This window comes from Macaca mulatta, chromosome 2, assembly GCF_049350105.2.
Source record: "Macaca mulatta isolate MMU2019108-1 chromosome 2, T2T-MMU8v2.0, whole genome shotgun sequence".
Classification (NCBI taxonomy): Eukaryota; Metazoa; Chordata; class Mammalia; order Primates; family Cercopithecidae; genus Macaca; species Macaca mulatta.
This window is the reverse complement of record NC_133407.1, coordinates 157,446,476-157,469,949: the sequence shown is the minus strand read 5'-3', so window position 1 is coordinate 157,469,949 and position 23,474 is coordinate 157,446,476. Positions and strand designations below refer to the sequence as shown.

Here is a 23,474-nt window from a genome sequence, read left to right as displayed (position 1 = left end):
GTGCTTGCCATGGATGCCGCGTCAGCCTCCAGCGCGCCACAACCCGCCACCTGCAGGGAGGTGGACAGGGTTGGGGGACTTCCCACTGTGGACACTGTGGCTTTTCAACCTCATGCCCCGTCAAAGAATTGCCCATTTTACGGAAGGAAGTTTCCATCACGGTAAAGGAAAGCTGCAGTTCTGGGACTGGAGCTTGCACCTGAGTCTTGTACCTGCTCTTCTTATGGGACTTTATGTTCCTAAAGCACGTGGAGAAACTGAGGCCCAGAGAGGCTGAGCCACCTGGCAGGGCCAGCATCCAGAAGGCCTGGCAGAGGCACAGCGAAGCCTCGGTGGGGATTAGCTGGGCCACCCATGGCTGAGCCTCCGAGTGAGGTGGGAGCCAGAGGCACTGGCCCAAGAGGCTGGGCCCAGGGCCCAAGAGGCTGTGGCCCCTCCCTCCTCCTCCCTCCTACCTGCTCTCTGGGCCTCCAAGAGGAAGGCGTTGCCATAGTCCCAGAAGAAGAACTTCTCCTTGGCCAACCTGTTGATGGCTGAGACTTGCCTCCTCAGGCTGCAACAAGCCATGGGTCAGCACCACCGCTGCGAGGCCCTGGGGCCGCCCCCACATGGCACACACAGCACTGCCTGCCATGCTGCCCGCCAACTTCCAGCCCTACTGCCTGGACTGCCCCTGCTCCTCGGGTTGGCCCCACCCACCGGGAATGCCCCTGCCCCTGTCATCTGTTTGGAACCTCTGCACCCTTCAAGGCCCAGCTGGCAGCTCCCTAAACAAGCATTTCCTGGTCCCCAACCCCATCAGGCCCTGGTGAAAAACAGATGCCCCAGAAAGGTCTCACACCCCAGCATCTACTCGGGCCATGCTGGACTACACTGGGCATTCGACAAATGTCACTCTAGCTTGTCCCCCTGCACTGCTGAGAGGTAAGTGTGTCATGACTCCATCTGATGAGTGGAGGCAGAGGCTCAGCGAGGTTAATGTCTTGCCAAGGCCACACAGCCGGTTGCTGGAGAACCAGGTGGTGGCCAGAGCAGGACAAGGTGGTCTGCCCAGGTCAAATGCTTCTGCCACCCCCAATCCCGAGTAGCACCTTTCCTGGACCAGGTCCTTGAACACAGCAGGGTTGGAGGCCATGAGGCTCTGGGCCTCCGTGAAGCTGAGCTGCACGGGGTAGTAGCCGCCATTGAACGGGTTGTGGCAGGATGTCTGATCTGACCCCAGGTCCACCAAGCACTCCCCCGTCGTGTCCAATTCGTGGACCAGGCGCTCCCTGGGGAAGCCATGGGGTGGTCAGTGCAAGCCACACACAGCCTGGGCCCAGAGTCTGGGGCCAGCCGGGCGGGGACCGTAGCACATTTTCCCACTCACAAATCCAGCAGGCACAGTCTGAGCCAGACCCTGCTTTCCCCTGGAAAGAGAACCTACGGGAAAGCTGTGGGCAGAGCAGGGACGGCCGCTCCAAGCTTGGGTAAGGGTGTGGGCCAACAAGGGTGTCACTGAACTGAGGCTCGAAGCTTTGTGTCCCAGCAGCTCCTGGTCAGCATTGGGGTCTTTGCTCAGGGGGGCCTGATCTTGAGATCAGGGGGTCTCAAGCTGGCTATCAACTCCCAACCCCCACTCACCAAAGCGCCACCACGTTGCCATGGTAACCAAGGCTGAGCACCTCCTTTCTTTTCCTCGCTTCCCTGGAAGGACACAAGAGCAGAACAGGTGCCCCCCGCACCTATGCATAGGTGCCCCGGACACACCTGCACCCCAGCTGCACACAGGGGCAGACCCAGGAGGCCACAAGAGGTATCATGTGCAAGCGTGGGGACCATGGGGCTGGGCCATGAAGCATGCCTGCAGGACCCCGACTTTTGTTCAGGACACAAAACTATAAAGGGAAAACCCAGACCAGATCAGAAAACCCACATGGCAGCGGCAAAACTGCCTGGGCGATCCATGGAATTCAGGTTATCGATGTGGGACCTCCACAGGGATCGTTACAGAACCCATCAAGGTGGCCCCAGAGTCGCAGGATTCACTAAAGATGATTCCCAAAATTATTCGGAAAAATAGGACAAGAAAAATCAAAGCATATTTTGGGGAACAGAAGATTTGAACAGGACTTGCAGGTAGTAGAAGTGTCAAAAAGCAGCAATACGCAGGGAAGGTGGTGTGGCCCCCATGAGAGAGCAGATTGAACGCTCACCGGGAGTGGACTGGAGAAGCCCGAGGGAGCCGGGCACCTCCCCTCCCCCAGGGGTGCAAGGTCGACAAGGTAGGAAAGGACACACAGTCCCAGGGCAGCAGGGAGGCCCGCCCAACCCGGGGCTTGTTGCAATCCCAGTTGAAGGACCCTGTGGGAACTGTGAGCTCCTGGGAGCTCAGGAGCTCACTCCATTCCCATGGGTCTTCCCCAGCCCAGGGGCTGCAGAAGTGTGGCAGGCAGGTTGCTTGAAGCAGTTCCTTAAACTGATTTTGATGTATGTATATGTGTGTGTGTCCATGTGTGGATGTGCATGCATGTGTACATATATATGTATATATGCGTGTATATGCATATGTGTATGCATGTGTGTGAGAATATACGTTGTGGGCATGTACGTGTTTTTGTGTGTCTGTGTGTGTTTATGGTGTGTGCATGTGTCTGTGTGTTTATGTGTGTGTGTTTGTGTGCACCTGTATGTTTATGTGTTTGTGTTATATGTGCTGTGTGTTTCTGCATACGTTTATACATGTGTGCATGTGTGTTGTTATGTGTATATGTTTCTGTGTTACATGCATGTTTGTATGTGTTTACATGTGTGTGTGTTGTGTATGTGTTATGTGTTTGTGTTTTTATTTATATGTATGTGCATTGTGTGTTGTATGTGCATGTGTGTGTGTATGTATTGTGTGTTTATGCATGTTTGTGTGTATCCATGTGTGTGTTGTGTCTGTATGTTTGTGTAGGTGTTATGTGTTTATACTTGTTTGTGTTTGTGTGTGCATGTGTGTATGCCTGCGTCTGTGTTTATGTGTGTGTATGTGTGCGTTTATGTGTGTGCATGTGTGCACTCTGTGTGTGCCTGTGTGTGCATGCATGTGTTGTGTGTCTATGTTTATGTGTGCATCTGTGTGTGTATGTTTATGTGTGTCTTGTGTGTTATTGTGTTATGTGTCTGTGTATTTATCTGCATGCATGTGTTGTGTGTTTGTGTGTGCAACCATGTGTGCATGTGTGTGCTGTGTGTGCAACCATGTGTGCATGTGTGTGTTGTGTTCTCTGTGTATGTGTGTATGTGTGTTTATGTGTCTTTATGTATGTATGTGTGTCTGTGTGGCTACATGTATGTGCATGTGTTTTGTGTGTATGTTTATGTGTGTGTGTGTGTACATGCACACAGTCAGGATGCTAAACAGCCTGAATAGAGATGGGAGTTAGGTCGGGGAAGCTCCTCACAGCACACCTGGAGTGTAGAATTTCTTCTATCATTGACGAAAAATTATCTGAGAGTTCTAAAGAGGGTGCAATGTGGTTGGATTGGTATTTTAGGATGATCTAGGTCAAAATAGCTCACTGCATCATTTCTCAAATTTTGTTTACATTTTCACCAGAAACAGCTTTTAAGCCCCTGTGGAGATTCTACTCGAAGCCAGGTCGGCAACCAGTGCACCAATGTGTCTTCCTGTAACAGGACTCTGCTCTGCACAGTAAATTAATTGAGAGGATGCTTCAAAAGTGGCATCCAAGCAGGAGCCCCCAGGGCAGTCTTCCCACCGTCCCACTGAAATACTTCTGAAGACTTTGCCTGGGGGTGAGGCAGAGACACCCACTGACCACCCCTCAGCACCACGGGCGAAGCTCTGCCCTGGAGCACAGGGAGGGAGTGCACGCCTCGCAGGCTCGCCACTGCAACAGCACAGGGCAGCCCCTATCACGGGCCAGGCCGGTTCTGCGAGCCCATACAGCAGGGAAAAGAAGACACGTGCTTCGCAGAACCAGGGCGGAGCATGGGAGCCCCAAGAAGTCTGCCCAAAGCCCGTCAGAGCCAAGTGTCTGAGCACCAAGCCCGCAGCCCAGTGGCTGCCTCCATGCCGGCAATGACGGAATGTTGGAGGCCCTTCCAGAGGCTTCTGCCCTATCACCACCCGCGGGTCAGCCCTTGTGTGCATGTGCGCGCATGTGTGCATGTATATGTACATGTGCATGTATGTGTGGTGCCCACATGTGGCCAGCTGTCGGGCATTAAGCAGGCCCTACCAGGCTGCCCCCTGGGGGTCCTCTTGTGGTCTCCTGCTGCCATGTGTCAGGTGTCAGGTGTCTGGAGTTAAGCTTGGAACTGTACCTGAGCCTCTGGATGCAGCGGTCCAAGCTGTCAGTCACTTCCATCAGCCAGCCCTGCTTGTGGCGTTTCTCAAGGGCTGCTTTATCCACCTGGGGCCATGAGACATGGGGACACCCAGTTACAAATCTTCCCTAAGTGTATCATCCTCAACTAGGAAGGCAACATCTCCCGTAGGTCCCTTGCTTTTCTATAACACAGTCTCAGGGAAGACACCACAAGCTGCCCTCCCTCTATTTATTCCTTCTCCCACCTCCCTTATCAGCAGAACCCAGGTAGGGGTTCAGGGTGACACAGTTCAGCCCCAGGAGATAATCTACGTCCAAGCTAATCACAAGGACCTGTCCACTATATCCATCCTCCCTTGCAGATAAGAACATCGATTTCATCTAAGACTAACCAATGAGATAAAAGAAGGGGTTTGGAGACATGACTTTCCTGATAAAATAGAGTTGTAGCAGCCACTTCCCTTCTCACCTCTTCCTGTCTTGAACATGGATAGGATGGCTGGGGTGGGGGCAGCAATTGTTTCTACAAGGGAATCCCAAGGAAATCTAGAGATATTAGCATCATTGAGCTGCCAAACCAATGCCAACACTGTTGGTTACATGAGAAAAATAAAACCCTATTTATACAAGCCGCTGTAGGTAGGTTTCCTGTTACCTGCAGCTCAGTGAACTCCTAACAAGCACAGGTATGTATGATGTAGGTTTGGCATCAACTGAGTGCAAATTCCACTGGCACCTATCGCCAAGCCTTGCCTCAAGGCTTCTTGCCTCCTCCACTTCCTACTTCCCTTCCTCTCTTTGGCACCCACCAAAGAAAGATGAGAGCCTGCTATAGTTGGGATATATTTGTCCCCCAAACCTCATGTTAAAATTTGATCTCTGGTGTTGGAGGTGGGGCCTGGTGGGGGGTGTTTGGGTCATGGGGCAGCTTCCTCATGAATGGCTTGGTGCAGTCCTTGCAGTAATGACTGAGTTCTTGCTCTGTTTGTTCCTACAAGAGCTGGTTGTTTAAAAGGTCCAGCACCTCCCTCTCCTCTCCCTGCTCTCCCTCTCTCACTGTGTGACCCACCAGACTCCCTTCACCTTCCACCATGAGTGGAAGCTTTCGAAGACCTCAACAGAAGCAGATGTGGGCACCATGCTTCCTGTACAGCCTGCAGAACTGAGTCAAACAAACCTCGTTTCTTTATAAATTAGCCTCAGGTGTTCCTTTATAGAAACTCAAATAACTAAGATGGGGGCCACTGAGGGAAAGCTGCCTGTACTCACTTCTATGGAGGGTGACCTGTCTGCCTCCCCACCTGTTCAAGGTGGGGAGTCTATGAGTTCATTTATTCACACACATTCATTCCCTCCCATCTGTATTCCAGGGATGCGGTGGGATACAGGAAAGCTACACCCATAAATAGATGGTCAGAGTTTTGTGGGAGGGCAGCCGACAGGCATTACCCATGCAGAGTGATGGGCACTTTGAAGACAGGAAGCTTACGTCACCATGGGAACCCACCCAGTGAGGTCCAGTGGGGCTTTGCGGAGGAGGCAAGGGTGGGCTGGGCAAGGGAGGATGAGAAGAGGGGGTCTGTAGTGTAAGCGATCCTGGAGGAAGGAGGGAGGAAGGGAGGAAGGGAGGCAGGCAGGAGCGAAGGCTAGGAGCCCCCCAGCTCACCTCTGCTATCACACCGATGCACCCCACGATGACCGCAGCTTTGGCCTGAGCCCCACTCATTCCACCGAGCCCAGAGGTGACAAAGACCTTCCCAGCCAAGTCCTCGATGCCCAGGTACCGACGCGCAGCATTCAACACGGTGAGCTGCAGGGAGAAAAGGTAGGGGATCACTGCCCACTTGCAGCCCACCCCCTCCACCCCCCATGCTGGGACGCCCACAGCCAGGCATGGCCCCATCTCTCACCACAGTGCCGTGGACGATTCCCTGGGGACCGATGTAGCAGTAGCTACCTGCTGTCATCTGGCCGTACCTGACCACAGGGAGAGAAGCCAGGCCCAGGGCTCAGCCAGTGCCAGGCCCAGGTCCTCCCAGTCACTCCCTTTAGGAGGCTGAAAATTAGTATTTACCCAAGAGGCATTAATATATTCTCCTTTACATAAAATATATAGAGAGAGCACAGACAACACAAGAAGGCTATGGACACCCTTGTCCCCTCTCGCCTCCCAGATGTTTTACAAGCAGATTTTGTTCTGTTAAGAACTGTAGTGTAATTGGTGAAGAATTGCTTTGGGGAATATTTGGCCGTATGGACTCCAGCTGGATGTGCACAGCATGCCCACACTACATGCTTATGTCAGGCAGAGACACACACAAGGATGTTCACTGCAACTTTACATGCAGGGGCCAAGACCTGAAGCTGCTGAGATGCCCCTCCACTGAAGACAAGAGAAGTGAGTGGCAGTCTATGTGACCCATGAAACACCACATGGCAGAGAGGGTCAGGGCCCTGCACTGTGCCATGGAAGCAAGCCAGTTTGGGAGGCAAGAGGGTTAAATAAATTAGTGCAATTGGACATTGTAGGTAAAGGAAGAATACATGAGATCTGCTTGCTGAAATACAGCAATCTCCTAGCTCTCTTGTGAAGGTGGGAAAGGCAAGGCACAGAGGCCGGCCCCAATGGTCTAACCACCTAAATTGCCAAGTCCACTTGCATAGAAAGTGTTTGGAAGAACACAGGAGACACTGTCAACTGGAGAATCTAGGATGTAGAGGGATCTCCTTTTCATTGTAGCTCCATTTATAATGCTTGATGAAATACTTTGCATTGACAGCTGCTGTGGCTCATGCCTGTAATTCCAGCAATTTGGGAGGCTGAGGTGGGCGGATCACCTGAGGTCAGCAGTTCGAGATCAGCCTGGCCAACATGGTGAAACCCCATCTCTACTGAAAATAGAAGAAAGTAGCTGGGTGTGGTGGCACATGCCTGTAATCCCAGCTACTTGGGAGGCTGAGCCAGGAGAATCACTTGAACCCAGGAGGCAGAGGTTGCAGTGAGCCGAGATCGCACCACTGCACTCCAGCCTGGGCAATAACAGCGAAACTCCGTCTCAAAAAAAAAAAAAAAAAAAAGGAAAAAGAAAAAAAAGGAAAGAAAAAGAAATCGTTTGCCTTCCCTCTGTAACAAATGAAAAGCTTTCATTCCCTGAGAGGGGGCCTGAGAGACTTCTCTGGGGCACTGGCAGCATTCTGTGCCTAATGGTTTTGGTTGCACAGATGCACACTTTGTCAGAACCCGAAATGTGGTGCATAGAAGATGTGGCATCTCATTACATGCAAGTTTCACCTCCAAAGAAAAAATAACTGTAAACAAATATTGACTTCCAGTCAGTAATATTTACAATTGACTTTGAGATGCACACACACACACACAAAAACCCCAAAAAGCAAGTCGAATGAATGGATAGGCAGAGGGACAGATAGACAGTCACATGATAAAGTGAGTATGGTAAGTAGCACATTCATCACAAAAATTCGGTGGTATTCACTGTAAATTCGGTCAATTTTCTGTATGTTTGAAATTGTTCATAATAAAATGTGGGAAAAGGCAGGATCTAAAATTGTAGGGTCTCTTGCATTCAAGGATATAAGATTTGTAAGCATATATATAAAACTACTAGGGAATACATAAAAATAAAATCAATTATGCTACAGTTCTGTGACTATGTCTTTCCAAACTTGTATTTAATATCACCATTTTGCTTTATAATGACCCATGGCTAACAGGGAAACACTGTAAATAGACTGAAATAGCGACTTACATTGTAACCCCCAAGGCAAAGAGCTTCTCATACTCCATCCGGGAGGAGTAGTTGGGAATGACCTGGAGAAGAGGATGGGGGCAGACAGAGGGGCTGAGGTCTTGGAGGGCGAGCACAGAGCCCGGGGGTGATGCACAGCGTTGGGGCACTGGGCTTTCTTTCTGGCATCAGCACCCTCTCTTTGGAGCCCTGGGCAGGTGCTGTGCCTGCTGCTGAGGACCCACCATCCCATTGGTGATGACGAGCCGGGGGGCGCTGCAGCTGCTGGGGAAGAGGCCGAGCGGGTGCCCGCTGTACATGACCAAAGTCTGCTCCTCTGTCATCTTCGACAAGTAGAACATGGTCAGCCAGAACTGGGGGAGGAGCAGAGCGTGGGGATTCTGTCAGTGGAAGCAGCACCCCACGCCCAGCCCCACACCGCCGTCCACGCCTAGACAGCTCCTGCAGGTCCCCAGGTCTCCATTGCACTCCAGTGGCCCTGGTGCCTCCCTCAACACCACCTCGCCCATTCCTATAACCTGAAATTTCCCCACACAGTCTACAGTGCTGGAGCCTCAGGCACCAGGGAGGCAGAGGCCTGCATCCTGAGCCACGGGTCTGTAAGCTCCTAGGCCAGAGGACCAGACTCGGGGAAAGGCCGGGATGGGGGTGAGGTCACACGGTGCGCAGTACCTGAGCCCAGTTGCTGAACACCTGCCCATTTCCTCCGTAGGTCACCAGCTCCTGGGGAAACTGAGGAAGACACAGGGTCATCTGAGATGAAGGCCTGGGAAGGGCCTATGGAGTCGCAGACAAGGAGAGAAAGGGCCCCCATCCCCTGGGGGCCCAATGGGGCAAGGAGAGAAGCCAGAAGGGTGAGGCCCAGAGACGGACACATCTGCAAGAACACCGGCCCCGGCTGCGACTGGAGCAAGGGCTCAGCTTGGGGTTAGGGGCGGATCTGGGTCTGGGGTCACAGTGGGAACTCAGCCTGGGGTCAAAGGCAGGATTGATCTGTGACCAGGGCCTGGGGCCAGGGCCAGGGTTTAGGGCGTTCCCACCTACTAGGCGAAGTGGTCACATTCTGGCAACATATCTCCCCCAAGGAATGCAGGGACACACCCCAGAGACATTCCATTCTCAAATGTGGGCAGCTGCTCTGTAGACTGGCTTAGGGTGCCCAAGACAGGCGTAAGGGGCCAGATCCATGCTACCCAATATGGTGGCCACCAGCCATGCATGGCTTTTCACTCTGCTCCTTGCATAGATACACCCTGATTTCAAAGTCTCAGGATGAAAAACAATGTAAAATATCTCATTAATAATGTTTATATAGATTACATATTAAAATAATAATATTTCGGAGCTGGGGGTGGTGGCGGGTGCCTGTAGTCCCAGCTACCTGGGAGGCTGATGTGGGAGGAACGCTGGAGCCCCGGAAGTTAAGGCTGCAGTGAGCCAAGATCAAGTCACTATACTCCAGCCTGGGCCACAGAGTGAGACCCTGTCTCTCTAAAAAAAAAAAAAAAACAACAAAAAAGTAAAAAGTAAAAAAATATTTTTGATATATCAGGATGAATAAAATATAGTGTAAATTTGTTTATTTTTACTTTTTCATATGGCTGCTAGAACATTTAAAATTGGACGTGCGTCCACTGCAGCCACAGTGACGTCCTGGTTTTGAGGCTGTACTACAGCCACGGATGCAACCACTGGGGGAGGCCGAGGGAAGGGCCAGGGACCTCTCTTACTAGCTTTGCAACTTCCTGTGAATCTATAATTATCTCAAAATTAAGAGCTTGAAAGCATGATGTGTGTGTCTCGCGTTCTGTTTCTGCTGGACAGTGCTGGGCCTCGGTTTCCCTGGCTATTACCTGGGCCACGGCGGGATCCAGGTTGTTCATGATCATATGCATGATGGCGGCGGCCGCTTTTGTCTGGCAGGGGTACTGCTCAACCGGGTAGGCCCTGCAAGGGAAAGCCCAACCGCCAGTCTGCCCTTCCCGCCAAAGCACAGCATCTAGCCTGGCCCCGCCCAGCCCCTGGCTGCTCAGGCAAGGATAGCCGGACCCGGGGCCTGCAGAACTAGCTAGGAACATACAGTGGGGCTCCAGAGCCACTAGGGCTGAGGGAGGTGGCGTTCAGGCCCCAACCCACCCTGCTCTCCCTCCCTACTTGGCACACTCCACCTGGCAGACAGCTGCTGGCAAAGCAGAACTGACGACTGCTCTCCAGAAGCCTCTCCCTCTGGGTAAGCAGAGTTTATTCATTTGTTCTTTCACTAATTCAACAAACACTTTTGGGCACCAATTCTCCAGCAGGTGCCAGGCCCGGAGGCACTGGCTGGAGTGAGGAACGTGGCTCCTACTTTAAAGGGAACAACCCTGGGATGACTCAAGGCAAGCCTGGGCCGCTGGCACCTCCAAGAACAGTAACTGCAGATATGCAGACTCGAAGCCCCACCCCAGAACTGCTGGGTCTGAAGTTGGGGTAAGGCCTGGCAGCCCGTGTTCCCACAAGGCCTCCAGGGGTGCTGTGCACACTGCGGTTTGAGACCCTCATTGAGATCGTGAGGTATTTGAAGTCACTGCCACAGCTCCCCAAAGCTCTCCCTGCCCTCTGGCAGAACAAAAAGCCATGGTTTTAAAAAGAGGTTTTGTGTACAATTTGGCTCCAGAATTGCACAGGACTGGCTGCTCAGGACAGATGGGCCGGGCCTGAGAGTCCTGAGAAGCTGCCCCCATCTTCTGGCAGGCTCAGGGGCTGCAGCCAGCACTGGGCTCCAGCTCCCGAGACGACAACACCGAATCTTCTCTCCCCTGCCTCCTAGTCTGGACAGACTGGGTTTCCCCCTCACTGCCCGCTCTCCCGTTGTTCCTGGCCCCCAGCACAGTCCCTTGTGGGAGCTGCCTGCCCCTCTGGGTCCCTCTGAAGCTGCGCCCACAAGGCTGACCTCATTTCAATGTCGGGGCAAAACCGGTACATGTAGATGTGCCCGTACAGTTGCAGCTCCTGGGCAAACTCTGGGGCCAGCAGCTCCTGGACATCCGCGGGGAAGTAGCGCAGGGCATTCCTCAGCGCCAGCTGGGGTAGGAGAGCAGAGAGGCAGTGGGGGCTGGGGGTCCAGGCCCAGTGTTCTGAGGCCTGGTGATGGGCCATCCTCCTCCCAAATGGATTTGCCTTTGCTCCTCTTAGAAGCCTGTTGCCCACCCAGAGACCGTCTGTTCTCACCCCAGGCCCATCTACAGTGTCACCTTCCGCAGAAAGCCTTCCCTGATTGCCCCCTCCTGCCCCTTTCATGAAGGCAGACTGATCCCTCTCTCTTCTTGCTTATGGTGAACCACTCCTGTTCTGGGGATGGCGCTGCTTACCCCCAGGCAGGGACCAGAGAGGGGCCTGCCTGAGGCTTGTGGCTACGGTGTAGGATGCAGAGGCTCCAGCGGGGAGAGTAGACCCCACATAGCCTTAAGTACCCTGTGCAAGTGCAAGCGCATACAAGAAAAAGCTGTCAAAAGCAACATATATTTACACACACACATGAACTCTTTTGATTGTGAGCCACGGGAAGCAATTCCTATGGCTACCCAGATACATACACCTATACTCCATGCAACAAGAACAAGACTCAGCCTTCCCACATGGGTTCTAATACATCCATCCTCTTCTAGCTGCTTTCATTTCACTTTCAAATCAGTACTGCTGCACTTCCTCAACTGATTTCGCAGCCTGCTGGTAGGCGGTAGCTGCAACCTGAGACCACTGTCCTCGCCATTCTAAAGGCAGTGCCAGCCTCAGCCCTGGGGCTTGCCGAGACATTTTACTCATATGCTAGACAAGGAGGACCTCTTTCATAATCAGTTGCGTCAAATGCATTAGAAACATTGTTCAGGTAATTACATAGCTCAAAAAGTACAACAAAGTTTCTGTGAAAATTAGTGAATTTAAAATCGTGTCAGTTGATGGAAATGACTTGGCCATTCTTAAAGGTGAAATGTGTAAGAAGCTCAATCTGTTCTGAAATGAAGCACAAACTTGTGCCCTTTTTCCAAATCCGAAATACAGCCCCAAAGCTCTGTCTGCCACATTTTCCCCTTGTATAAAATTTCCATTTGCTAACCATTGAATTTTTCTTTATTGCTGAAATTCAGTAATTTGGCCTAGATATGTCTTTGTGTTGATTATTCTATATCAAGGTTTTTTTTTCTTTCCAGGATAAACTGCCTTTTAATCTGCAATTTCATGTTTTTATTTAGTTCATGAAAGTTGTCTTCTATTTTTTGCTGAATACTTCATCCCCTGTATCTAGAGTTACCTAATAGGCATGCAATAAATATTCTTTTCAGTGGGGAAGAAAGGCTCACTCTCACTGGCCTGGATGTCATCCTCCATGCCTCAGACAGGAGGCAGCACTCAGCATTCAAACAAGACCATGGGGGCTCACACAGGTCACGTGACCGGACCTCTGGAACTGTAGGAGAATAAATATGTGTTGTTTTAAGCCACTACACTTGTGGCGATTTATTACATCAGACGTGGGAAGCTAATACAGGCAGTAACAGAACCCTGCCTCGGGCATCGGGGCACCTGTGCCAGGCACACGCTTGTCCTGCATGGTGGCTGAGCACCGAAATGAAAGGATGCCAGCCTGCAACGTTGTTCAGCTCACAGAGCAGGATGTGTGTGTGTCCTTCAGCCTAGGACTTACTTTCATTCTAACCTGGCAGTCAGCTTGTGGGGCAGTAGCTCACTTTTAAACCTCACCCACATGAAAGTTTCTGACTGTCACTATTTCTGCCAGAAATCATGGCCACTATCCAAATGGCTTGGCTTCATCTGAGTCGCTCTTGTTCCTGCACCCCCCTAGCGCAGGCTTCATCAGGGTCCCCACCAGCTCTACGCTGAGGCTGCGTTGAGAGCCAGGAGCTGCAGCCAGACTTCCTGGGTGCAGACAGCACTCTGGGTTGCATGGGCTGCAGTGGCTCTGCAAGGCTGCTGTGGCACAGGCCTACCATATGGCACATGCCCACTGCCAATCTCTGACTGCTCTTTCCCCATCTGTAAAGTGGGCATAATAACAGTATCTCCCTCAGAGGACTGCCTTACAGACTCAATGAATTGAGGTACTTAGAACAGCCCCTGGCACACCGAAGTGTGTGTGAGTGTCTGGTTGTCAAAACTGTCATCTCCCACACTTGTGGGCCACCATGCTGCCCGTTTTTTCTTCCAGCTGGGCCTCTGCCCTCCCCACTCCTCTGGGACCTCCATAGAAGCCTTTACACTCTGTGGGGGGCATAGTTAAGCAGCAGGTATGCCCCTTTTCAGAAACCTTCATGGGCTCCCTATTACCCATTTGATAAGGCCATGCTGTTCCTGGAATTTAGAGTCCTCCATCAGCCGGCTGGGTCTGGCTCTCCAAGCTCAACACCAAGCCCCGGCCAGCAAAGAACCTCCTTCACTCTGACACACCTCAGATAGCTCCGTCTCCACATTTGTGCACACCGCCTCCCCTTGTCTCCAAATGGCCTTTCTTCCTTCCCAGGCTAAGAACCTTGCCCAAGCTGCCATAGCCACCTCTTCCAAGGAGTCCTCTCAAGTTCCTCCTGCCAGTTGAAATCTGATGGGATGTTTGTTAGGGCTCCGAGTGCAACTCATTCATTCAGCAAACATCTGCTGCTGTCACTGGAGACCTGGAAATGAACCCGGTGGAGTTCTGCCCTCAAGAAGTTCAGGAGGGGAGTACAATGGGTAGTGATGGGGACACAGACGCCGGCCATCTTCGGATCTGCTATTGGATGCCCGGCACAGGCGCTGTGGGTGGGGTGGATTTGGGGGAAAGGTCACCAGCACAAACTGCACATGGCAGGAGGTACTGAGGACATTTCTAACATGGGAACTGCTTCAGTTGTGTGACTGAAGTTTCCCTGTGCATGGTAAGAGCTGTGTCAGGCGCATGCTGAGAGTGTCCTGATTAACTTGGCAAAGGAAGGCCCCGCTCCAGTCGCAGAGCTCTGTTAAAGATGAGCAAAGAATGACGCACACGTTAGTTCATCCAAAGCATGAAACACTACGCAGCCATTCAAAGACGGGACCCTCTAAATGCACCAAGAAAGAGCAACCTGAAAAAAACCTAACGTGTATAGACGCTTCTGCTTGTATTTTTAAGAGGGTTCACAGACGTCTTCCGCACCGCATAGATGCATAGAATGTGTTTCTGAAATTCTTGAGTAGTTTTCAGTAAAGAAAGGGTAGGAGGAAAGTCTGTATAACCGTGTCACCTACTTTATTTCATTTGGTCTCCTCCACAATCCCCTGGTGTCATTGTTTTTATCTTCAGCTTACAAATGCCAATAAATAAATAAATAAATAAATAAAAGGCTACAGTGACTTCAGAAGGTGAACTGGGGAATTTACACTTTTATACATTCGACTTCTTATCTCATAAAATTGTCTTCAAATACGTATGTTAAAGATCAACGAAACACATTTAAATAAAAAATAGAAGGCAAGCCACAGGACTCAGGGAGCCACCCATAGCCCTCAGACCTGCACCCGCTCCTACTCCAAGGGCTTCCTGACCTTCAAGCAAAGAGGGACATAACCCAGCAAAGCCCAGGTGGCCACTCCTCCACCTGGAGCCACCTTCTCCCAACACAAGACACCCCGGGAGCTGATCACAGCCACGTGGAGCTGATCACAGCTACAGGGCGCTGCAGGGGATGTGCAGGCCACAGGGCCCTCCCCGAGCTCCAGGGTGAAGGTCGAGGCATTGGTGCCCAGCAGGGAGGTGACCAAGGGGAAGAAACATTAACAACACCTGGACAACCGGGAGATGGGCCAAGGGGAGCAAAGGGTCAGGACCACCTGCTTGCAATCTGCTCCTGAGTACCCACCACCTACCTGCCCCACTCCAGGACCCACCACTTACCCGCCTCCCCAGCATCTGACACTACCCTCCCCTGGCCCCCAGTGCCCAACACCTACCCTCTCCCCATCTCCCAGCACCCACCACCTACCCTCTCCCACCACCAACACCCACCAACTACCCTCCCCCTGCCCCCGAGTACCCGATACCTACCCTCTCCGCCCCCAATGTCCATACCTACCCTCCCTTGTACCCCAGCGCCTGCCATCTACCCTCCTCCTGTCCCCCAGCGCCTACCACCGACCCACCCCCCATCACCCCAGCACCCACCACCTATCCTTCCCACAACTCCCAGCACCCACCACCTATCCTCCCAACTCCCCAGCACCCACCACCTACCGTCCCCTGACCCCCAGTGCCCACCACCTACCCTCCCCAATCCCATCACCCACCACCTACCCTCCTCCCACCCCAGCACCCACCACCTACCCTCCCCCCACTCCCCAGCACCCACCACCTACCCTTCCCCACCCCCACCACCCACCACCTACCCTCCTCCCACTCCCCAGCACTCACCACCTACCCTCCCCCATCCCATCACCCACCACCTCCCCTCCCCCCACCCCCACCACCCACCCTCCCTCATCCCACCACCCACCACCTACCCTCCTCCCAACCCCAGCAACCACCACCTACCCTCCTCCCACCCCCACCACCCACCACTCACCCACCACCTACCCACCCCCAGCAACCACCACCTACCCTCCCCCCACCCCCACCACCCACCACCTACCCTCCTCTCAACCCCAGCAACCACCACCTACCCACCACCCACCCCCACCACCCACCACCTACACTCCCCCCACCCCCACCACCCACCACCTACCCTCCTCCCAACCCCAGCAACCACCACCTACCCACCACCCACCCCCACCACCCACCACCTACACTCCCCCCACCACCCACCACCTACCCTCCTCCCAACCCCAGCAACCACCACCTATCCTCCTCCCACCCCCACCCCCACCACCCACCACCTACCCTCCCCCCACCCCCACCACCCACCACCTACCCTCCTCCCAACCCCAGCAACCACCACCTATCCTCCTCCCACCCCCACTTAACCCCACCACCCACCACCTACCCTCCCTCCACTCCCCAGTGCCCACCACCTACCCACCCCCTCATTACCCAAGCATCCACCACCTGCCTTCACCCCACCCCCAACCCCCACCACCTACCCTCCTCCTACCCCCAGCACCCACCACCTACCCTACCCCCACCCCAGCACCCACCACCTACTCTCCCCCCACCCCCACCACCCACCACCTACCCTCCTCCCAACCCCTACCTCCCCCCTCCCCCCAGTGCCCACCACCTACCCTACCCTGCTGGCCCCTCCCCCATTTCCTTTTCCCTCCAGCGCCCGCTCCACCTGCCCCCAGTGCCATACTCCCACAAGGATCTCCAGCATCCTCCTAGCCCCCCAACTCCCCTCCCCTCCCACCCCACCAACCTGCTTCCCCTTTTCCCCTTCCCCAGCGCCAGCTCCCCGCTGAGCGACCCCTACTGTCCCCACTGCGTCCTGTTAGGCCTCTGTGAGTGGCTCCAGGAAAGTCCAGGGGGCTCTGGTGCAAAGGGCAGCTGTCTTTTTCTGGGGAGGTAGGATTCCTCTTTTAATCTTTATGCTTGTTTGCAGTTTCCACTTCTCTACTGTTTCTGAAATTCTTGAGTAGTTTCCAGTAAAAAGTAGGAGGAAAGCCTATATAACCATGTCACCCACTTTATTTCATTTACTCTTCTCCACAATCCTCTGGTGTCACCATTTTCATCTTAAGCTTACAAATGACAAAAGGGAGGTTCCCAGACAGGGTGTCGCTGGCAAGCATGCACCATCCCTGGCCTGCTTTGCTGTTAGGTGAGGGGATACTGGCCTTAGCCCATCTTTCCTTGGCACCCGCCTGCCGGCTACAGGGTTCAGCCATGCAGCTGAAAGTTCTCTGGAGATTTGGGGAAGGGACATTTGCAAATGAAAACAAGAGCTGACCTGTGTGCAAATGTTCTGCGTGCTGGGGCAGACCCGGTGCTGGGTGTGGGACACTTCACACCCGCCCAGGGCCTCCTCCCACTGGAGGTGGCCACAGTGCCACCACTGACCAGCTGCTGACCTTGAGCCTCAGGGTCCTCATCTGTAAACAGGCACAGTGATCCTGCACCCAAGGGCGGCTGCACCCAAGAGACAGAGTCCACCATGCATTGCACCCGCACCAGCTAGAGCCTCTGGAGTCCAGGGTGGGCGGCTGAGCAGCTCCCACCAAGAGGGCAGGAAGCCTGGGTGCTCACTATGGACCACCTGAAGGATGCCTAGAGGCCAAGGCCTCAGGAGCACAGGCCCACTGCTTACCTGTTTCTCCGCAAGGCTGAGGCCGGGGGTCCTGACTGGGGCATGGGGCACCCCAGCCTGGCGTCCCCGGTTCTCTGGGAGGGGCCGCAGGGGCAGGCCAGAGCACAGCGCCTGGAGGCTGGACATGTGTAGCTGAGATGGAGGTAGAGGCCAGCACTGTGGGGAGACTAGGAAGAAACTGGCATATAAGGCCCAGCAGGGCGGGGACCTCCAGCCACAGGGCCACCTCCTCCAGTCCCTCATTGGGTGCCTGGCCTGTGCAGGGAGTCATGTGCAGGTCAGAGGGTCACTGGCCTCAGGCAGGGCACTTGCAGTGCTGACCTGGGGAGGGCAGTGCTCTGTGGGAGGGCAGGCTTCACGATGGGGATGGGGGCTGGGCCCACTTCCCCTTCCAGGAGGGCTGTGCTATCCAGGACAGCTTTAGGGGGTGGGAGGGTCTCTAATACTGGGGTGCGCTGTGGCAGCCCTCAGGGCACCATACCAAACATTTGATGTTGATGATGAGGAGATGGGGAGCCATGTGACACTGAACTGGGCATAGAGTGTAGATCCCCTCCTCCTGCTACCTCCTGCTGGGGGGTGGGGTGACAGGTGGAGCGGGAGCCCCCAGCAGCAGGTATGCCCTCCTTGACTCCCGCTGGAGGGCACACCTCTGTACCACTTCCCAAAGCTCTTTTTGAAAGACCTGCCTGAGGGATGACCCTCATCCCCAAATCTGTTAACAACTCTGCCAGAAAACACTCTTTATGAGCCCTATAGTACTGATGGAGAAACCAAGGCCCAGGTCTCCCTCACACAGCCAAGAAGTGGCCGAAGTTGAATTCCAGCAGTCCTGGGGAAGCGACACACCTGGGTGTACCCGGTGCAGAGCCTGACCAGCCCTGTGGCCTTTGGCCATGTCCTGTCCACACAAGTGGGTGGCGATGGACTGCTTGGCTGTAAGGGGGCAGAGTGCCCTTAGGCAAGCCCCAGTGCAGGGCCCACTCAGCTGCCTTCTGAGTGTTTGCTCCTCTGAGAGCATCCTGTGGGTCAGCCCTGAGAGTTTCATTGCCCCCATTTTAAGGATGAAGAAACAGGTGGAGAGAAGGATGGGACTTGCCCAGGGTTACACAGCCAGTCATAGGGGGAGCTCAGACTGGAGCCCTGAGGACCCAGAGGTCTGGCCCTAGCACCCTCCCATCCACGCTGGCTGTTTTGTGGCACAGGGAGGGCGCCCTTAATGGGGGCGATGTGAGACTGTGATAGAATAAGAAACAGGCTTTGGTCTCTTCCTTGTTCCTGCGACAAAGCTCCTGAGGCCCTGGTAGATAGAAACTCTAGGAGAATCTTTTGTTCTAACATTTGGTCTTTGACCCTGGTTCCTGCCACAGAGCTCCTAGATATGTTGGAATTTCCTGGGTGACAGGAGCGGAGCCCTTTTGTTCTAATGAGGGAACTCATGGCAGATCCCTGATATCCTCAGGATGGGGGCTGGTTGACCAGGGAACCAACCTGTGATTAGAGGGTTGGAACTTTCAGCAGCCCCCTGACTTTGGGGAGGAGAGAGAAGCTGAAGGTTGAGTGGATCACCAAAGGCCAATGATTTAGTCAATCGTGTAGGTCATGAAGCCTCCCTAAAAACCTAAAAGGACAGGGTTCAGAAGAGCTTCCCAACAGCTGAGCACAGGTAGATTCCTGGAGAGGGGCATGCTCAGAGAAGGATAGAAGCTCTGTGCATCTTCCCCACACCTCGTCCTGGGCATCTCGTCCATCTGGCTGTTCGTCTATATTCTTTGTAATGTCCTTTATAAGAAACAAGTACACATCAATAATAAAGTGTTTCTCTGAGTTTTGTGAGCCACAGTAGCAAATTAAATGAACCCTGGAAACCCCAGTTTATAGCCAGACAGTGGTCAAAACCACAGTCCATAGACCACAACCTGTGTTTGCAGCATCTGAAGTAGGGGGTGATCTTGTGGGACTAAGCCCTCAACCTGTGGGATCTCATGCCATCCCCAGCAGGTGGTATCAGAGTTGAGCTGACTGGGATACCCAGCTGGAGGAGACACCCAGCTGAAAAGCTGGCTGCTGGAAAAAGCCCACATATACTTTGGTGACTGGGGTGCGTCATGTTGTATGAATGAAGAAGGAAAAGGTTTGTTTTCATACTGGGCCTGTGGCATCTCTGCTCCTCACCAGCCGGGGCCACCTGGGACAGAGCATGCAGAAAGGTGCTCAGGCTTAAGCATCCCACACTCAGTCCTTCTTATGCCAGGTGCTGTTGCAGGCCCTGGGAACAGAGTGCACAAGACAGAAGTTGTACGGCCTGGATGCCAGTGGCCAGCACCTTCGGCTGCCTTCTCAAGGGTGTCTTCTGGTGACCCTGAGTGTCCTCTTCCCACTCAGAGGGCAGCTGCAAGGGAGAATTAGCAGCCCCTCCCCACCTGCCCAGGGAGCAGCCCCTAAGCACGCAGGTCCCTTGCGCCTCAGGGTGGGGAGACTGCTTCTCAGTCAGCTGCTTCCCATGCCCAGCTCACCTTGCACTCCCCAACAGACAGAGCCTCAACAAACTGCACTGAGACCTGGTCCCAGGGCCCACTGCACAGGAGGCCCCGCGTCTCATGGCCCAAGAGCAGCCAGAAATCCAGCAGGTTTTCTGAAATCTCCTGAGTTTTAAACATCAGCAACCAATTTGAGAAAAGGTGAACATTGTGCAGAAGTCATGCTGATGGCGTCCATGTCACATCCCAACCGGGCTACTGCACTGTGGTTCTGCACGATCTCAGCACTGGGGGAAAGTGGGTAAAGGGGACACGGGATCTCTCTTCCTTACAACTGCACACAAATCTAGTGACCCCAAAATAGTTTCATTAAAAACAAACATTGCCTAACTATTTAAAAGTATGAAGATCTTGGCTGGGTGCGGTGGCTCATGCCTGTAATCCCAGCATTTTGGGAGGCTGAGGCAGGAGGATCACCTGAGGTCAGGAGTCTGAGACCAGCCTGGGCAACACGGCAAAACCCCGTCTCTACTAAAAAAGCAAAATTAGCCGGGCATAGTGGTGGGCGCCTGTAATCTGGCTATTTGAGAGGCTGAGGCAGGAGAATCGCTTGAACCTGGGAGGCGGAGATTGCAGTGAGCCGAGACCGCGCCACTTCACTCCAGCTTGGGCAAAAGATCAAAAAAAAAAAAAAAAGAGAGAGAATGAAGATCACAGAAGTTAAATATGGCAGGCTGCTAGGTTCAAACAACCCTGGCTACACCACTCTCTAGCTGTGTCCTTGGGTAAGTTACTGAGCCTCTCGGTGCCTCAGTTTCCTCATCTATAAAATGAAAGTCTACTATGTACCTCATAGGATGCATCTGAGGATCACATGAGATAACACGCATGGAGGGCTTAGAATAGTGCCTCGCACAGGACACACGCCAGACAAGATGAAGAATTATTTTTCTAACGGTTTCCTCCACGAGGAAAAAGTGTCATCTCTCACAGAGACAGCTCTGGCTCCTCCGGGTCCCCACCTCCTCCCTGCCTCCCACAGAGCAGCAGAGGTGGTGTCTGTGATTTAGCTATTCTTCATGGACGGCTTCCCTCTATGCTTAGAAAACCCTATCTGTGGGATCTGGACTCTCTGTCTGCCTCTCTGACTTCACCCATTCACCCTCGCCCACTCCAGAGCCTCCCTGGTGCTCCTGGGACAGGCGGTGGTGGTTCTAAAACATGCCTGCAAATTCTCGGGCACTGCTGGTTGGTGTGGCCCCACTCCTGGGTCTGGTCCAGCCTCAGCGATTTTCGGGTAACTAACAAAAGGCAGCCCCAGGCCAGGTCAGAAAATGGCCAGGCTCTATGGGAGCAGCATACCGGGCCCCAGGTCGGAGGGTGCCCCGAGGAGGTCTGGAGGCCAGAGAGTGGCCCAAGGAGACTCCCAGGCTGGAGGGTGCCTCCAGGATGACCCCAAGCCAGAGGGTGCCCCAAGGAGGTCCCCAGGCTGGAGGGTGCCCCAGGAGGCCCCCAGGATGAAGGGTGCCCTGAGAGGATCCTTGCATCACTGCCCAGCAGAGCTCCCAGACGGACACCACCTGCCAGTGTGAGCAGTGGGACACTCGACCAGGGTGAGCCTCCCAGTGATGCAGTGCCAGCTGCCTTCTGACTGCAGCAGCCTGAGACTCCCATGAGAAATACTTAGCCAAGCCCATGCCCCAATTCCCGATACACAAAATGTGAGCAAAATTTAAATGGTTGTCTTAAGCGGCCAAATTTTAGGGCAGTTTGTTACCTAGCAACAGCAACTGGAACATCACCTCAGGGCCTTTGCAATGGTACCTGCTGGCTTCTGCTTCCTGGAGTCACATCTCTGCTCCAATGCCACCTCCCCGAGGCCTGCCCCAGCACCCTCCTTACACCGGACACGCTTCCCATCCTGGTACCTGCTGTTTTCTTCACAGCAGCATTCACCGCGCTCTCTCTTTATCCGGATTTTCCGTGCTTCCCATCTGTAATGGAAATGCTGTGAGGGCAGACACTGCAGGGGTCTCACCCTCTCCAAGCGGACCTCAGCACGGAGTGGGTGTTCTGTATCTGTCGAATGAATGAATGAATGCGAGTCCCTGGGAGAGAGCGTCTTCACAGGGAAGCTCTCAAGGCCCCGGGCGTCTAGCCAGGCATCTGAACCCTCCCATCCCAAGACCCAAGACCATCTCTTCCTCTCTCCAGGGACCCCATCTCCAGGGACATCTCCGGATGAAGGGCTGAGATGTTATTCCCAACTTTGACCACCAGGTGGCAGCACATAAGGGCAAGGAGCGCTGAGGATTCCAGACAGGCAGTGGGGCCAGGGAATGCCGGTCTGGGGAAATTTGGAAGGCACCTTTGGATGCGAGTTAGGTCCGGCAGGGAATGCAGATGACCTGGAATCCCTGGGTCCTGGGCCAGTCTGGGGGTGGGCTGGAGGCTCCCCAAGGCCCGGAAAGTCATGATAAGAAGCTCTGGCTTACTGTGAATGGGGACTCCCACCTCTCTGTCCTTTGAGACCACCATCACCATTTAAAGCTGTATCTCAGAATCAGCAGAACTATTATTTGCTTAATATTCTTCCTTAAATAGATCTTCCACAACTTAAATAAATGTAATAGGAAGAAATTTTTATTTCACAACTGTAACAGAAACCAGTCATTTGCCAGAAACAGGCAGTAACCATAAACAAGTTAATTACTAACATCAAATACTTACCTGGCACTCACTGAGTGCCAGGCACTGTTGCAAACATTTCCTGTATCTCATTTAATCTTCACAGCAGTGAGGTTTAGGATTACCCCCCTGTACAGGGAAATGGGGCACAGAGAGGTGTGGTGACTTTCCTAATCTCCCACAGCAGTAAGTGGTACCAGGTGGGTTTGGAGTCACCAGATTTTTCAAAAGCAGTTTAACAACTGGAGCTTAGAGTGTGGAATAATAGACACTGGAGACTTGAAAGGGTAGGAGAGTGAGTGGGGTGGGAGGGATAAGGAATTATTTAGTGGGTACAATGGACATTATTTAGGTGATGGTTACACAGAAAACCCAGACCTCACCACTGTATAATATATTCATGTAACAAAACTGCACTTGTGTCCCTTACATTTATACAAAAAAAACTCCAAAAAACCTGGAGTTTAACGCAGTACCCTATCCCATGCACTCACACTGCTAAATGTTGTCTCCAACACACTCATTCGCACACACAGTGCCAGCTGCACCCTCCGGTTCCCTGCTAGCCTGACTTCCAGGCAGCAAGACCCTACGGTTAGGCGTGGGCTCCCACTCAGGGCTAGCTGAATGTGTGTGTCTTTCAAAGGCTGGACTTTACTCTCACCTCCCCCCCTCCACCCCCCAACACACACACACACACACACACACACACACACACACACACACACACACAGTCCCTGGCAAGTCCTCGGTGCTCACATGGTGCTCAGAGAAGTTGTGGGTGACACGCTGAGGCGCAACAAACTCCATTCCCCGGGGGATGTAAGCTGAGACACTCCCTCTCTGTCCAGAGGCTAGCGCCATCTGCACGAGCTAGATTCAGGCAGGACCTGGAAACCCCAGAGAAAAGCAAGGGTACAGGGAAAGCAAGCCTTGGGTCGGGGAAGGAGGGACACTGTTAGGCCTCCTACTGAG

At 53.4% G+C, this 23,474-nt stretch overlaps 1 protein-coding gene across 3 annotated transcripts in view; it reads right to left on the bottom strand.

Annotated features, from left to right (window-relative positions):
* UROC1 (urocanate hydratase 1) overlaps window positions 1-17,523 on the bottom strand; it is a 35,249-nt gene extending 17,726 nt beyond the window's left edge. The window contains exons 1-13 of one of the 3 annotated variants that reach the window (XM_015130068.3): window positions 17,332-17,510; window positions 11,019-11,149; window positions 9,940-10,033; window positions 8,759-8,818; window positions 8,311-8,439; window positions 8,087-8,148; window positions 6,230-6,296; window positions 5,986-6,129; window positions 4,315-4,403; window positions 2,196-2,343; window positions 1,624-1,724; window positions 1,092-1,271; window positions 456-553 (exon numbers count right to left, since the gene is read on the bottom strand). In XM_015130068.3, the coding sequence (XP_014985554.2) occupies window positions 456-553; window positions 1,092-1,271; window positions 1,624-1,724; window positions 2,196-2,343; window positions 4,315-4,403; window positions 5,986-6,129; window positions 6,230-6,296; window positions 8,087-8,148; window positions 8,311-8,439; window positions 8,759-8,818; window positions 9,940-10,033; window positions 11,019-11,149; window positions 17,332-17,457 (1,429 nt within the window). In that variant the 5' untranslated portion in view covers window positions 17,458-17,510. Of the gene's footprint in view, window positions 1-455; window positions 554-1,091; window positions 1,272-1,623; window positions 1,725-2,195; window positions 2,344-4,314; window positions 4,404-5,985; window positions 6,130-6,229; window positions 6,297-8,086; window positions 8,149-8,310; window positions 8,467-8,712; window positions 8,819-9,939; window positions 10,034-11,018; window positions 11,150-17,331 lie in introns of all 3 variants that reach the window. The other 2 variants (XM_001114316.5, XM_077993729.1) reach the window with 2 other exon arrangements.
* Between the last annotated feature and the right edge of the window lie 5,951 nt (window positions 17,524-23,474).